Below are 17,448 nucleotides of genomic sequence, written 5' to 3' on the forward strand. Positions count from 1 at the left end.
TATTCGATTCCACTTTAGAATAAAACTGATATATGGAAGTAAAGTGACATCCATATAAAACCTACAAACAAAAGAAAAATACCCCTAGAACAGTGTCCAGAAACTGTCTCTTAAGACAAGCCCATTAACAATGTTAAAACTACTGCTGTCTATAGAGGTTCAGTTTTTTATTTCTTACATCTCTTCTCATAATTTACTGCATAGTTATCATACCTTTAGACGGTACAAAATTGTTATGACCAACTGATTTTGTTTAAGGAATGTAGTACCATAAAGTAGGAGTAAAAAAATATTAGTCTATTCATTGCCATGTGGTAACATTTACTAAAAGTTGCTTCAGAAGTTAAATACTATGTCATTTTAAAGTGTCATAACATTGTGTATGATAAACGTGTCTACAGCCAGATATGAAATTTATTCATTTTAAAGGAGGAGTGTTTTGATACTGATTGTAAAAATACTGGTTAAGATATTATAAGCTTGATGCAGACTTTTAAAGTATAGGTGAAATTATAATTGAAGTTAAAATATGCTTTTACTGCTAACAATGTGAAATATATCTTTGCAGTCCCCAACTCCAGCTGAACTTCCAGAATGAGCCACCATACTCACTGGGCGTCTACAGTAATGATGATGGTTCCAGTGGTTACTTCTCTCCAAGCCTCCAAGAGGACGTGTTCCAACAAGTCCAGTCCGTCCAGGACTCCATGCTGCTGCATGGTGTTGATCCAGCACAACTCGCCGAGTCCATTCAGGTATGGCAGGTTTAAATTAAATGCTTTCCCATGAGACGTTTTGTCTGATAGTAATTTATTCTTGTCTGTTTAACATTGTTCAACATATTAGACAATAGACAAACTTCCTTATTTTACAATATTCTTTGAGTCAGTAATTTCAACAAGAACAGTAATTGCCTAAATATTACTATTATTACTCTATTAACATTAGTCATGTAGAATAATAGGCATGAAAATTGTAGTTTGGTTATAACCTTCAAAACTTTCATTTATTTTCATAACAAGGAATTTTCCTATAAGTGACAAACACTTAACACTATTATCATTTGATGAGACAATGAAACTGCCACTTCACCTATTCATAGGTATCTCTGATGTCGAAATGATGTAAAGGTTCATTTTGATCTTCTTACTCACCGACTTTCTTTGATCTTTTTAGACTAATATGACTCCAGATTGCAGGAGTCAAGTCTGAGACAGTGTCAGATACCAGACACTGCTATAAAAATTAAGGTGAACTGGAACTAAACTCAACATTCAAATTGAAATAACCCTACCTACTGTAGCTACATTATGTGTAAGAAACTTATCCCAATTATGGAGGAACATATTATAAAGCTTTAACATGTTACAAGGTAAGAGTACGCCATATCAAATGTTACATAACAGGCTTTACTGACGTTGGATAAAAAATTTCTATTCTATAACTCATTTAATTCTCGAGATCTTTTGTGGGCAGATAAACAGACAGACAACTATACAGAAAATAAATTGACAGAAACATTACATTCAGCCAAATTCCATGATTGGACATACACCATAGTACACATCTTTGTCTATATAGAAATGAAGTTTCATGCAAATTTAAATTTTGTTGGATGGAAATATTCTTCAGATATCTTGCTACATGATACATTCCAATTGTTGATCATTAAGTTAGGTTTCATGGCAAAGTTGAAATAATAGAAGAGTAGGTACTACTAGGCAAGGGTGTGCTAATATCAAACTTATCACAGACTTATAATTTATTACAATCTATTATTTCTTTTATTTCACTGAATAAATGAACATGTCACATGCCTAATTCATATATGATTGTACACAGATTGTTTATAAATTTATCTATTCTGAAATTTTCTCGTTCCCAACATAGTTACCCATAAGACCAATGTAAAGGTATTTGCTAAGGCTCAGCCAAATCCTATGGAGTGACATTCATTATCACCAAACTCAGTATTGTCCTTATAGAAATAAACTTTATTGCAAAGTTTCAAGTCTATAGATTGTATCCTTCTCGAGATATCATGCGGACAGACAGAGATAAATTAAATTTTTTCACGAAGAGACAAATAAGGAATTATGTTTCTATAATAACATTTATAAAATTATGCGTAACAGACTTAACATGATATTTAAAAGCAGTATCTCATTTATCATGAATGTGAAAATGTAATAATATGGTGTATAAAACAATGGTATAATGTTACACAACTCCATATTATGTATAAAACAAAAATTAACGATTTGATAGAATTGAAAATTGTTCAAAATAAAATTAAGATGATTTGATATAGTGAAGAAGAAAGTTAGATGTATAAGTAAGGGAGATGGTGGATGAATAAGCAATATTGAACTTGCTATCATTATACGTACTTACCTCCTAGGTTGATTATTCAATGATTTGACATTTGTGTATGTTACTGGAAGTAATATGATGTTCAACTTCATGTTCCAGGCGGCAGCACTGCAGGACATAGCGTCTCTAGAAGATTATCAAGACTCTTCACAAGATCAACAATTCCAACATCACCAGGACCTTCAGTCTGTGCTCAACTCCCCCTTACCAGTCAGCTTGGCCGACTTTGCTTACCAGTCAGGATCTCATAAGGACTACCAGTCCTCAGACTCCACTTACGCCCAGTCCCCCCTACCCTCACCCAGCTACACCTACCCCACGCCACCTGCCAGTCAGGAGGGCCAGTCCCCGTCATTTGGACCTCTTCAGTCTGTGATCTCTGGGCCCGCCTCTTCACCTCTCTCCGCAGCCTTCTATACTTCTACCATGTCTAGCTCTGCGGCTGTAGAGGCGGCACTGAATGAAGTCCTTCCACTGGGTGCGATCCAACAAGTTTATCCCTCACCTCCTCCACAGTCACCTCTCTCCGCCACTCCTGTCCCTTCACCACTATCTCTCCCAGCATCTTCTTCATCTCCAATACCTCACCACACCTTGCAGTCACAGATGATGCCCAACTCAGACGATCCACTCTTGTCAAGTAGTCCCAAGGACTTTGCATCAAGAAAGAGATTCGATTTTCACACGTTCAAGCTACTGAACAATGGAACAATCGACCTGGGCTCAAGTGGGACGCAGGATGTCACTGGGATTGTTCTTGATCGTAACGGAGAATTGAAACTGTTCCAGACATCGTGTAATTTCCAACCAGTAAAAGGAACGAATTTGCTGAATGGAACAACCACTGTGTATGTGAACACGAGGTCCAAAATTGAACCTGACTGTGGAGGCAAGGTTATGAAAACTGTGGTTACAGGAAAGGGTATGCAAAAGACAAATCTACAAAGGACAAACAGTGCGCGCTTATTAGACCATATCAAGGAGGAAATCATGGATGATGATGTGTTTTTAAGTCCAACAAGGTAAGATTTGAGTGTTTCATATTTGTATACAATTAAATACATTGTTATTGCATTATTCTACCTTTTAATTATAATACAATTAAGACTGTTACTGTAACACTTATTAAAACAGCACAGTAGATAAACTGATCATGTTAGTCATATAGTGTTGTTAAGTTATGATTAATTAAGAATATAAATGTAAATAATATTGAATATAATATAGTATAAATATGAAAAAAACCAATTTTTGTGAATTTTAAGTGTGATGGTTTGTTACAAAATAAATGTGTAACAGATTTATTCTCAAAGATATCTTCTTGTAACATCAGTAATTTTCATTTTCAATTAGTTTCAATCAACCAATCTCTATGAAGTCTCAGACACCCAGATATTCTCTTCTAACCAGCTGAGGGCACTTTACTAATGGTAATCATAGTCTAAATGTACTATGCACAAAATATGCTTATGAGAATTACTTTGTATGCTTATTGAGGTTATATTTTGTTTTATGTGAAATAATTTATTTTTGTAGATTAGCTTTGTTAAAATAAAATTTTATAATTGATAGGATTTTACAAATGAGTTTCATCATATTATTTGTTTATGTTTTTAGTTTTAGTTTTCAATATAAACTAAGGGGATTGTAATATTTCAACACAATCAATCTTCTGCCGGTAACTATAAGTATACAATAAATAATTACTAATTAGAGTTAACTGACTTGAGAAACAATTCATGAAATAACTTTTGTTAGAACATGTACATGCTTAATGAACAATACTTGAGAAAATTATTTTTCAGGCACTTAGTCTTCTTGGCAGTAACTGATTCTTCACTTCATTAGAAACTGGCTGCTTCACACTAAATTATTCTTTTGGTGATGAGTTATTATTTTTTTTCTCTCCAGAAAAAAAAAAACTATTTCACGCCTATTAAAACTGTCCTGAATGTTCAAAAAAGAGTGATTTATTGAAGATTAGAAGTTTAGTAGCTGATAATATTGGAAACAATAGCTATTTATCAACTTGCATATCTGCAATTTATTTTAAAATTTAAGATAGCCAACAAGTTATAGATAATTTAAAAATTTAAAAAATAAAATTGTGGATTATGCTTATCTTACTCCAATAACTAGGATGACACTTGGTTGGGAAGTTATTGTTAAACTCGTTACTGTATATCTTTCATTATGAAATTACTGTATGTCAATAGTTCCTAATCAATCACTGCTGTACTATTCTAAATAAAATTGAATGTATAGTCATAAAAATACACTAATGATAGACAATCTAAACAATGATGTCTCTCTTAGGTCAGTAACTAGGACTTTTCAACAAAATTCTATAGTGTTGCACTACCAGGGTGACTAGACGGAAATTCCTGAAAGGAGAACTTTTGGGATTGAAAAAGGAGGACAGTATTAAATATTCTTATAAACTTTGCGAACAACATTCATTTATATATTATTTAAAAAATGCACATTATAAAATAAAACTGTACTGCTTGTAATGCAAATAAAAAAACTTTAATTAGACTTGTTTTGACATATAAATTGAAAAATAAAAGGAATTCATATTATTAAAGTGTATATGGATTGATAAAAATATTAATTGAGGGTATTATTTTGTATGTGATACAAGATTGAACTAATTATTGTTAGAATTTTTTTCTTTAAAAATTATATCTGATTTGAACTAAATTTTTCAAATTACATTAAAAATAAGTTTTGTGAAATACGCGAAACTAATTCATTGCATTGATTCATTACATCATTAGTAAGCTATGCTCAAAAATATATTACTATAACAGAAAAATATATAATGTATTATAACTAGATTAAAAACTATATTTACTATTCATAATACATAAATAGGTAATCAAGGGATAGTAGCGCCAGTGCAGCTGAGCGGACAGAAACAACAGTGAGTTAGTGACACTGTAGGCGACACTCAACATACAGCTGAATCTAACAGCAGTTCACGTGCCATAGCATTACATGTGCTCTGCACTAATATTTCATGGCCTATCTTAGAGAATTTGGGAACCGGAAGAATTTTTTAACATAATTCTACCATTTTTGAACATTTAAGCGTTTGCCAAAAAGCTGGATATTTTATATAATTTTCAAAAGCTAGGAGGACAGAAGGACAAACATTAAAAAGGAGGATATGTCCTCCAAAAGCCAGATGTCTGGTCACCCTGAGCAATAGTATCATCATTGGTAGTACATAGCCTACCATCAGATCGAGCTGTGAATAGTTATTACAGGTGTTACTCTAATAATTTAATAATAAGAATTAAATTCTAATGATAACATTAAATTGTCTTTATTATACTGTAAAGTGAACCTTATTTTGTAAGATTAAACTATTTGATTAAGAAGGTAACTAAAATGCGTTAAATTAGCAACACTGATTTTAATACAAAAATAAAATATTGTTACAACCATTCAAAAGATATAAACCAACAAAAAAGGCAAGGATTAATTGTTTTATGATTTTAACTATAAATGTGCTTTATAAGTGAGTTCTTGTGTACTTATTTCTTGGAACTTCAAAATTAATATGTGCAATTGTCATTTATGAATGGTTTTACAAGAGGGCATTTTATATATCAATACATCTATAGCTGTAGTGAGGTGGTAACATTTTGGCTACCAAGTAACTCAATGGCTGATAATACGAGTATCATCAAATAACATTATTGTGCCTTTGAATAGTGAATGTGTTGAAGGTAAACTCTGTTATAGGGGTTTAAAAAATATTTCATAATAACTGCTATTTAGAAACTTATTAATAATCCTATATTATAAGTGAAAAAAGGAATAAATAAGTATATGTAAACTTTTCAATTTCCACTATTTTTAATCAAGACTCATTATAACTTGTTTATTACCACATATAATATTAAAACGGTAATTATGTGAGATACTATTTACTTTTTCTTTACTTAGTTGATCAGTGCTGATATTTTATGTCACTATTTGTGTGTCTCACAATTTGTTGAGTATATCAAGTTAAAAAAATATGACCAGTGGAATAAACTATCATTTAGCAATTTTAACCGTTATCCCTCTCATCACATTTGTTTCCGACGAAAACTGGTGTGACTGATGATTAATTTCATTTTTGGAATATTACTCTTTCAATTCTATGAAAAATAGTAATTCTTATCTTCCAGACTATAAAAGAATAATAAAAGTATCTCCTGGGGGGAAGAGATGTATCTGAAACTAATATAATAAGACCTAACTGAATAAGTAGTGATGCTGGGAATGAACCTTCAAGATGAGCTATCAGCTTTTTGTGAATAAAACACCAAACAGGCAGGGCCTGTCACAGGATGAGCTAGACTTCACTTATGCAGGACCCTGTGCACTTTTATTGTAGAGTCCTTCAATTTGCCACTTAGGTATCTTCCCAATTATTTTTTGTGGAGTTCTAAAAAGTTCTAACTTTAATATGTACTATTAATAGAATTTCTGTCAGAAAATAATAAGCTATGTATCTTAAAATGTTATTTTATGTATATTGGCAACCACACACAGATAAATCCAACAATTTTGAGAAAAGAGACTTTTTTAAGAAAAGTTAATCACCTCTCCACAAGTTTATTTTTTGTCAAAATGTGGAACAGATAGTTATACAGGTTGTTTCCTGTACTCTGCCTGTACGATGTCTGTTTAATTCTATTCTATTAAAGGCAGCTATGTGATCTTACTACTTACGTAATTTAAAGGATAGGCTCTTTGCATGCCAATATAAATTGGTAACAAGCTGAAGTAGTCAAACAACACGTCAGACGCCACTTAAATTGCCTTAGACTGAAATAGGAATGAAACATGTAGAATACATACTGATTGTGTGTTCCAGTATACCTGCCAGTCCGGTAAGAAGTGGATTGCCGAGAAAGAGGCCAAGGCTTGAGGTATTGCAACCTCATCATCCATACCAGTCCCGCCTGCGGACTTCGCGGATACATCACCCTGCGGCTCCTACACTTCCCTACACACCCCCACCCCTGCTACCACCCACTCGTCCTGGGCAGGGTCTATACTGGCAGGCGGTTACTACCTGGCCCAGCTCCACTACACTTAAGGGTGAGCAATCATCAGACAGTAGATGTGTCCATCTCTTTGTGGAAAAGAGTATTATAAAATCATGAATTTAGACAAAACAAACTCTCTTGTTTTATATCAAAGATAACTACCATAAAATTACTAGAATTTGAATCTGCACCATTGTTTATTGCCTTTTTTTTAACAAAGTTCACTTACAACCAGCTTAATAAACCAACATAGTTTATTTTTTGTCATTTTGTTTGAAAATATATACTATCATTTATAGTACGTACTATAGCCCAATTGTAGAGGTAGTTAAAAGTTTTAAATAAAAGTTTAAGTTAAAGTTTTAACACAGATTTAATTTGGTAAGTTTTGTTACCAATTACCAATGACTGTGGTAAACGCAAGTCTACTCTTGTCCGGTTCCTGAAGTCGGCGCATGACTCTGGTTGCAGCGAAGGTGTTGGCAGACTATCTATGGCAATGTTGACTCGACAGTTACTTGCTTAAATGTTGAAATAAACAAGCTAAAATATTTAATGAAACTACCGTTATTGTAGCTCTACTAGTTAGTTTGTCATTAATATTCGAACTCGGGTATTTATACTTAATCCGATAGTACAGGTGGAGTATGCAGTACCTGTATTCATTATAAGGTAAAACTTTCCAGTGTTTAAATATTATAGTATAGTTCGTTGTTGTATGTAAAATAATATCGCTAGGAAGGCCTTTAGTAGGACCACTGATAGAACTAGGGGTTTGTTTTAAAGGCTATTATTCTGTTTAGCAGCAGTAATTATGGTCCTTACATAATTGTCGGTTCTCAATTAATTTAGATGATAGTGAAGGTGGTCTGATAATTATTTCCACGCTACCAACCGTATCTACTAATAGTATTTAGTAGATATTATTAAAAATAGCTAAATTTGATTTTTTAATTAATTTAGTATTCTGTGAAAACTATTGTGTGATTTTTATTGATCTATCAGTCTATAATTATTTATAAATATATCACTACAGTTTACATTCGCTCTTAACGGATTTCATATAGTTCACAGCTATAACAGTCTGAAATTGCTATTCTAATGGCTGTAGATTTAGCTGTCAGTGTAGATGTTTGTTTTGCTCCTTGCTAGTGTCTGTCTAGTACGAATAAACGAATCCGTTGTCTGCTTTTGTCCCTGAACTATAGATAATTGAGCGACTTGGGGCAATGAATTTTGTAGTGTAATTGATAATTATTATTAATTAAAAATGAAGTGCGTATATGCTTTCTCGAAGATTTTTTCTAGATTTTTAGCTAAGTTTGTTGTACAAAATTTACGAGTATTAAAAACAACGTAAACTAAACTCAATAGACAAAAATAGTTAACATAACAGTTCAGCATAGACCTAGTATAATGGTAAAAGCGAACCAAATACAAAAATTGTGCTTTTATGATTGTTTTATATATTTTATTTCAGATTAAAGTAAAGCTAATAAACAAGTCGTAAAACTGTGTCCCTTTTTAATTGGTCTGTACCATTGGAGAAAATGGTTGTAATTAACTCCAAAATCTTTTTTACAATTTTATTTGATGGGTTTTAATTAGTTATTAAAGAAAATTGGTTTGCCCGTATATTATCAAGATTTGTAGCAAAAATTATGTCTTATTTATAAAACATAAAATGACACCATAGTATTTATTAAGTGAATGAAAAGTTTATCAGTGCTCACTTCATATAGCAGGTTGTATGACTAATGAGAATATAAACCATATTGGGGATTGGACAGTAATAATTAATTGATATAGAAATAATACTGGATCACATGTTAATTTCTATATCAGAAACATGCGTTAAGAATAAGATTAGTTTTATTGTACTTTATTTTTTGTCTAGGTGAACTATCAGTGTCAGATGAGGGAGGGCAGGAGACAAGTGAGAATGCACCAGAGTGTGATATCTCACCTCATGTCAACATCGGACCGCAGTACCAGTGCACGGTACCGCCACTGCGTGGGGATCACTCTCGGGTGGACCGCGAGCCCACATATGACCACCTCTTATGGGATCCTGGCATCAGCAGGCTCACCTCTGACAATGAAGGTTTGAACCACAAGAATATTATAACTATCATTGAAATTAATATTTAACAAATGTACATTTCAAATGATGCTTCCATTCATTTGTATTCAACATCGTTAGCGTATTTAAGTAGTTGTCTTAGTCAGATCACTACAGATTCTTGAAAATATATTGAAAAAATTCAGTACTTGGATTTTTGTTGATTTTTATAGGAGGTTCTCTCTTACACCAGTGACATAATGATTTATTAAAAAATAAAGGAGTTAATTTTGTATTAGGATGTTTTTTTAACCAACGAATGACATGATGCTTACATCATCAAGAGAGCCGGGAGCTTAGTAGGTAGTCTGTTGTGTCGACTGGAATATGGATTAGGTTAATGTGAAGTTAATACCCAGAGTGGCAAAAGATGAGTTTCGCATTATTAACCCATTGCTATCATCCTCCTGAACAAAACAATATAAGGTTTGAAGGGGTGACAAAGATAAATAACGAAGTTGTAGAGTAACAGAAGTGGAAGTACTTTTCTCACACGGAGTAATATTTCTAAGGGCGTCACATGGTCTTGTTACGATCATGAGTCAACATCTTACTGGTTGTTGCCGAGGTCAGCTATTACACCATCTTTGAATACGTAAAATAACAATAAAGCTGAAATCAGGGGAATTTTTCCCATTTAGACTTTCTAAGACTAAAAGTTTATATCAGCCTGACATAAATGCCTTCAACCGAGGCGTGCTGATGGCGACATACGAAAAACATCCCTCGAGGTTATACCTATCACTAAAAGATCAAATTTTACATCGTCTGATCACGAATGCCTCCAACCATAACTGCTAGCTAGGGAACAACTATTGTAATTTCACCTAACCATAACTTCGTACTATTTTGAAACAAAGTGTTTTCACTTTTAATGTTCTAAAATTCATTATTTGTCATTTTATTATATTGTTTTGTTCAGAAGGATTATTGCAATAGGTTAATAACGCGAATCTCTTTACAAATAGATTATTTAGACGTGAAACGGTTCGTGCATGGAGGTGTGATGGGTTTCTGGGAGGGGTAAGACGTAGCAGGAAGGCAGGTGCAGCCAGTAGACTACTAACACTATTACAGATATCGGTCTGATGCCCGTCTAGGCTTCTTTGTAGTTCATTAACATAACATTCTGGCATACTGTTTTTCTATATATTTATAAACGTTCATAAATTTTTTTACAGTTTTCGAAACAGAAGCAATTGGAGTGTCCATTTTAAGCACTGATATTTACGTTTTTAGCCATGTTTGTACACACTTTTCTCGTAGAGCAGACAGAACTGAACAGACTGAGCTGGTCACATGAGCAGGCTGAGCATGCGCTCAGTGACATTTGTTCACTGTGCACTCGAGTCCGTTTCACATCTAGATAATCTATCAGTAACTATGTGGTAAATAATAAATCAAATAAATTTGAAAATAATGCAGACAAATTGAACAAAACCCTCTAAAACAAATAGTGTAAAAAATGAACATAAGTTTAAATAAATAAACAAAACTAATGTAATTAAAACTTCCTAATTTCGTATGTACGTACTGTCTACTTAATACATACCACATGGTAACTTCCAATCACATAAAAATAGCTTTCTTAATTTAAAACTAACACATTTATTTAAATTATATTAACAAAATATTGGTAAGATTTTTTATGAAAAGAAATAGTTCTATGTGAATCGGCGCGTTGATAAATTGTTTACATATTGCATGAACCAAGATACATATTAAACACTGCGAATGGTGTGTTCCACTATCTTTATCTTGTGTATCTATATAGAAAATTACTTAAATATGTTTTAAGAAGAACGAATAAACAAATTTATTTTATTTCTATATGAATGTACAATATTGCAATCTTAAAAAAATGAACTTTTTAATTGAAAACGTTTTTTAATTACAGAAATTAGCTTGAAGTAAAAAAAGGTAAATATCACCATAAAGAAAAGCATACATACATAAAAATGTTGAAGTATACATAATATTAGAGCAGTTTGTACCAATCAGTGTTTATCTGTATAGTGGATATGTACCTGGAGTTTGCATGCTGTGCCGCTGTTCCGGGTGGTGGGCGTAACAAAGAGTATGCACTGCACCTGCTGCACCTCTGCCATGGCAACATCCATGTGAGTACAATGTCTGTTGCCACTGTTACTTAATTATGGATATATTAAGTGGTGTAGTGTAATTGGAGAAATTAATGATGAACTTCACTGGTGCACAGGATTGAATTTAATGTCAAATACTTGGATTCACGTAGTTATAGTCGATGAACATGGAAAAGTATGTGTGTTTTTAGATATCAGTACCAATCACAAACAAGTTTTTAATGTGTCCACATTAACCAAAGTTTTGGACATCCTACATAAGCTTGGTGTCCTTAGTCTATGATCCTGATTGTAAGTCAATACTTGTCCTGTGACAAAGTAAATGTGTTAATGATGTATAAAAATATACTAAGAACTGTAACTAGTTGCACTGCTATAGAGTGTGATTGTGATGATGCAGGAAGCGATGCTGAAGCTGATGCAGCCTACGCCTTCGCTGCCGATAGGCCACCCTCTGCTGTCATTTGCCTACACAGACAGTGACCGCTGGAGTGCTGAGGAGATGGATGCCTTCCATCAGGGGCTCAATAAGTATGACAAGGACTTCACTTCCATTGCACAGGAGGTTAGACATGCAAATTTGTGAAAAATACCAAACATACAGAAAGATTTTTTTTATTTCAACATAATGTTAATGATCTGTACATTAACGTAGAATTAAAATGTGCTCTGTTTTAAAAATCGGTATAACTTCTTAAAAATAAAATATCTATAGTATCTTTAACCCTAGAACTGTTAATCGACATAATTATGTCGGTTAATGCCGCTTTTGTGGTGTTAACCGTCAAAATTTTGTCGATCAAACATTCCCTCGTATAATTATTTTTTATAATATACTCCGGTAACGTATCGATATAATTCATGGACCATTGGATTCGGGAAGAAAAATGCTAAGGAACAGATGAGTTTTATTCCTCTTTGTATTATGATTATGACGTAGCAAGCTTGTTATTTTGAACGTAAAAGAAAACGCGACGCCGTTTGTTGTGACCGCCATATTGCCGCTGCCGTTCTGTATTACTTTCGTGCCGAGCTGTGGATATTTGTAAGTTTTAATAGTTTTACGCGTGTTTTAGTGTCGTATTTAATGTGTAGTGAGTTGTTTGATGTCGTAGTAGTGTAAACATATATATTTTTAGAACAAATCAATTTCTATTTACTGAAATATGTTTGAGAAATTACCGGCTTTGTGTAGGCTATGGCAAAATGACTTGGCTAAAATTCATTTCACATAGTTTGTTATTGTTATCACTTACTAAACGTTATTCTTAGCACTCTTTTAGCTCTGAAGTAACTATTTATTTTTGGTAAATAGATAGTTTTTCACAACAATATATATATATTGCCTGTAATTTCTTTGGTTATATATATAAAACTGTTTGGGTTATTCTATATTTTTTTCAATATCTTTAGTTATATTTATAGTTTTCTAACTACATAATATTTCCTATTACTTATAAACCATAAATTTATAAATTTTGATATAGTACAAGCTTTAGAAACTATTTTATATTTTGCTGAATGAAAATTTTTTCGCAAAATTTTTGAATAATGGCAAAATTGAACTTTTTTACTTTTCAAAAAATAATTTATGGTAATTATTTCATTACTACTGTATATTCTATTTTATTCTAAGTAATAAAATATGCAAAATAACATGTATTCATAGGTAAATGTATTAGCAAAACTTGTTTTATCAAAGTCTTACGTGTACACCCGATTTTCAGAATTTATACGCATCGCTGCTTTTTGTTCTATAGCTTTATGATGCTTTCATAAATGTGTATAATGTTTATGTTTTTCTGAAACTAGATAAAATTTGACACAGAATGGCTATCTCACTTATAAATATTTCTCACTATAACTTCATTTGCTAGGTATGGTCCCCCCCAAATTTAAGAAATATTTTTCGTAAATTTTATATTTGATTAAAAAAAGTGTTTATTAGAAAATTTTTGATGGTTAATTTTACAATATAGTGCAATTCTACGTTTAATTCTGAACACAAAAATATATACTCTTATTTATATTGCTTTTATTTTATATTTTTAATAATTTTTTTAAAAAGACCTTGCGCGAAGCTCCAAAACAGCCCGACACTACAGGATGAAATGACCGCCAGTTCTAGGGTTAAAGAAACGAGTAGTGTAACATTAGGATAGTAAAATTAGAACAACAAAATAACGTCAAGTTATAAAAAAAAGGTTGGAGTCATCCTGAATAGAATACAACTAGTGCAACTAGTTATTAGATAGGAATATTATATTAGTATTTAACTTGAGCATACAAAAATTGGTAACGTTTAATTTTCTCTTCAAACATCATTATTGTTCAAGAACTTTTGAGACAGTACTTGTGTGTACGAGGTGTGTTCAAAAAGTATTGTGAATTTTGTGTATTTTCAAAAATTATTTATTTATTCGTGAATAGCTATTTTTTTCCCCTTCAAAGTAATCCCCCTGGGATATTATACACTTGTGCCAACGTGTTTTCCAATCTTCAAAGCACTTCAAAAAATAATTTTTTTTATCTTGTTCAGCTCCTCCTTCGACGTCGTCTCTATCTCGTCAATCGTGGCGTAGCATCGTTCTTTCATGGGCCTCTTCAGTTTCGGGAACAAGAAAAAGTCACAGGGGGCCAGATCTGGGGAATACGGTGGCTGCGGTATCATTAGTGTGTTGTTTTTGGCCAAGAAGTCGCGTTCAAGCAGCGATGCAACGATGAGCAGGGGCGTTATCGTGGTGCAAAAGCCAATTTTGGTTTTTCCACAAATTCGGGGCGTTTCTGGCGGATTGCTTCGTGCCAATTGCGCATAACTTGCAGGTAATATTCCTTATTCACCGTTCTACCTTGTGGCAAGAACTCATGATGCACATCGCCCCTGCAATCGAAGAAAACTGTAAGCAAAACTTTCACATTCTACTGAACTTGGCGTGCTTTTTTCGGTCTTGGTTTGTGCGGCAGCTTCCATTGAGATGATTGAGCTTTGGTTTCCACGTCATAACCATAAACCCACGTTTCGTCACCAGTTATGACCCTCTGGAGCAAATTTGGGTCGTCGTGGACAGATTCCAACATCTCATTAGCAATTTTCATGCAATGCTGTTTTTGATCGAAATTGAGCAATTTTGGTATGAACTTTGCGGCAACCCATCTCATGCCCAAATTATTGATTAAAATCGAATGGCACGAGCCAATCGATATGCCTAGGTCCTCGGCAATTTCTCTAACGGTGATTTGATGATTGGCCAATACCATTTTCTTGCTAAATTTCAATGGTCGAATAAAAAGCCTTTCTATTAGGGTCATATTAATATAGTTATTCCTTATTGTTTCTGTTACCAAAGGTCAAAATAAAACTGAAAATGTTTAGGTTTCATGATGTGGCGATTTAACAGAATGCAATGTAGGTAACATTTAACCTTTCATGTTCAAGTTTAACTTAACAACTGTTTTGAGCAATTAATTTAAACAGAAATGCATTGATTGCAATCTGTCAGTACTTTATTTAAAAATTGAAACTATGTCAAATCATTAATTTTTAATTATTCCAGCAGTTGTTTTTTAAACAGGATTTTAATAATGATATAAATACTTTTATGTATGAGTGAGCAATTCCTATACCTTTTATATTTAAATATTCCATCCAAACCACAGTGAAATTTACTGTCACAATGTTGACTCTCATCACACTGCTTCTACAACACACGTATTTTCAGTCAGATGCCTTCATACAGAAGATGTTTGTATTTTAATAAACGCACTGGATTATCTGAAAATCATTATACTATAAAACAAAACTGACTAATTAGCTTCAACAAAGAGGCTCATAACAATAAAAGTTCTTTGAAGACTGTATAAACTCAGCACCTTTTCATATGATACACCACTACATTTTCATATTAGTTGTTAACTATTTTAATTAAAATTTATTTTATTTGTAACATCTTCATTCAATTCAAACTTTATTTTATCTAATTTATATTCTAAGGTTATATTTATATAGGGTTGCCTCTAAGGGAGAATACTCTTTGCCGACATGCTATCCATCACACAACTGCTGAGCGGACTGTATTTTGTAAATAGATTGATTTTCTTTATAATTTTTCTCAAAGTGGATTTTTCTTCCTCACACATTTACATAAATTTAATGATGTTCTCAAATTGTTTAATTAGTGAGACTAATAGTCAAAATAATATCCACAAAAAATTTCTTGAATTCGTGAGTTATGATTAAATGTTAGTTCTTTTACACAAGTATAGAACACAACTTCAAGAGGCGTAGAATGTATTGAACTAAGAGAATGTATTGTACTAAGAGTATGTGTATGTAAAACAATATTCTTTTTTTAATTTGAAACAGAAATGTGTTTAAAAGAATTGCATGCTGAAATTTGGTGCTCCACTTTAAGAAGCTGTCATATTACAGGAAGATGTATCTCTTTTCTTCAAATCTGATAACCTCTTCCATATTGTTGGCCCATGATAGTAACAACAGTTATTCTTTTTTATACTTCCATAACATTTTAATATGTGCATTTGCCAGTTGAAGGTGCCCTAACCAGCAAATGTGCTTTTATATCAAAGTTTAGTGTTTGTTATAATTTTTGTTTAAACATCTTTGCTATTGGTTGTCTACTTACAGGTTGGCTCAAAAACTGTGAAGCAATGTGTTCAGTTCTACTATTTGTGGAAAAAAATTTGTCCAGAAGATTATAAAAGACTTAGACTGGGTAGACGGAGAAACAGAGATTCAGATTTTGAATTTGAATTCTCAAAATCCGACATTCCTGTAAGTATTTTGTGTCACGTATTATTTAGTGAGATAGTACAATAGAATTTTTTGAGATTAAATCTTTACCATCTGTTTCAATTCCTGTATTCACCTCATATAAAATTTAATCCTTATAGCACCATAACTATGTATGTGTGTGAGGGTCACTTTGTTCTAATAGCTGTAAACATGCTAGACACATGCAACATTGTTGCAACACTCTACAAATGAAACAGTGATGGAAGCACGACAATTAAAAAGTTAAAATTTCCAGTGGAACTTTCTCAACAACGTGAATACCTTGTCAGTCTTTGAAAATCCATAAGACGAGATGTAACAAAATGAATCCATGGCTTTCTGTTGCAACAGAACTTAACTGGAACTGGAATTCCTGCGCAACTGTAGCGTTGTGGTTGGTGACAAGCTTGCACACTGTCTACCTTCATCTGATAGCAAGTCACATACACAATTACGGCAAAAATCTATCGTGTTTATATCTGTTAATGCGTATTTCAAATGCCTCCATCAATCGAGAATCCTGCCAACTGTGAAGTACATGCTGTTATGTGTTTCCTTGGCGTAAAGGCATGAGCAGTTGAAATTCATTGTAATTGTAAATGACAAAACATTATGAGATGTCCAAATGATAATAGCTTTAAAAAGATGGCCAAAAGAATGAATGTTAATGATGAGAAAATGAGTGGGCAACCCTCAATGATCATGCAGAAATTGAGTGATAAAGGGAAAATGAACTGACATTTAAATTTTGGAGAGTAAGAGGAAACTGATGTTAAGTTATTTAAAATGAAATTATTATAAGCATAGGTTTAATTGTAGATATTTCATTAAATAATAAGACATAAGCAGTTTGATCTAAAAATCTGTGTTTTTTACACATTTGAACAGTCCTAAACAAAAATTGATATTTTTGGTTAGCAACTTAAACATCAGAGCTGTTTAAACTACTAGAAATGTGTGCATGCTAAAATCACTCAAAACAGTTGTGACATGACTAACAACAAGGGT

The 17,448-nt window shown here is 32.7% G+C and overlaps 1 protein-coding gene across 3 annotated transcripts in view; it reads left to right on the forward strand.

Annotated features, from left to right (window-relative positions):
• Positions 1-17,448, forward strand: part of LOC124352711 (serine-rich adhesin for platelets-like) — an 850,824-nt gene that overhangs the window by 816,870 nt on the left and 16,506 nt on the right. For all 3 annotated transcript variants that reach the window (XM_046802336.1, XM_046802335.1, XM_046802337.1), the window contains 7 exons: positions 569-755; positions 2,473-3,395; positions 7,250-7,476; positions 9,322-9,528; positions 11,563-11,666; positions 12,049-12,213; positions 16,294-16,440. In XM_046802336.1, coding sequence (XP_046658292.1) covers positions 569-755; positions 2,473-3,395; positions 7,250-7,476; positions 9,322-9,528; positions 11,563-11,666; positions 12,049-12,213; positions 16,294-16,440 — 1,960 coding nt within the window. The remainder of the gene's footprint in view (positions 1-568; positions 756-2,472; positions 3,396-7,249; positions 7,477-9,321; positions 9,529-11,562; positions 11,667-12,048; positions 12,214-16,293; positions 16,441-17,448) is intronic.

This window comes from Homalodisca vitripennis, chromosome 1 (assembly GCF_021130785.1).
Source record: "Homalodisca vitripennis isolate AUS2020 chromosome 1, UT_GWSS_2.1, whole genome shotgun sequence".
Taxonomy (NCBI): Eukaryota; Metazoa; Arthropoda; class Insecta; order Hemiptera; family Cicadellidae; genus Homalodisca; species Homalodisca vitripennis.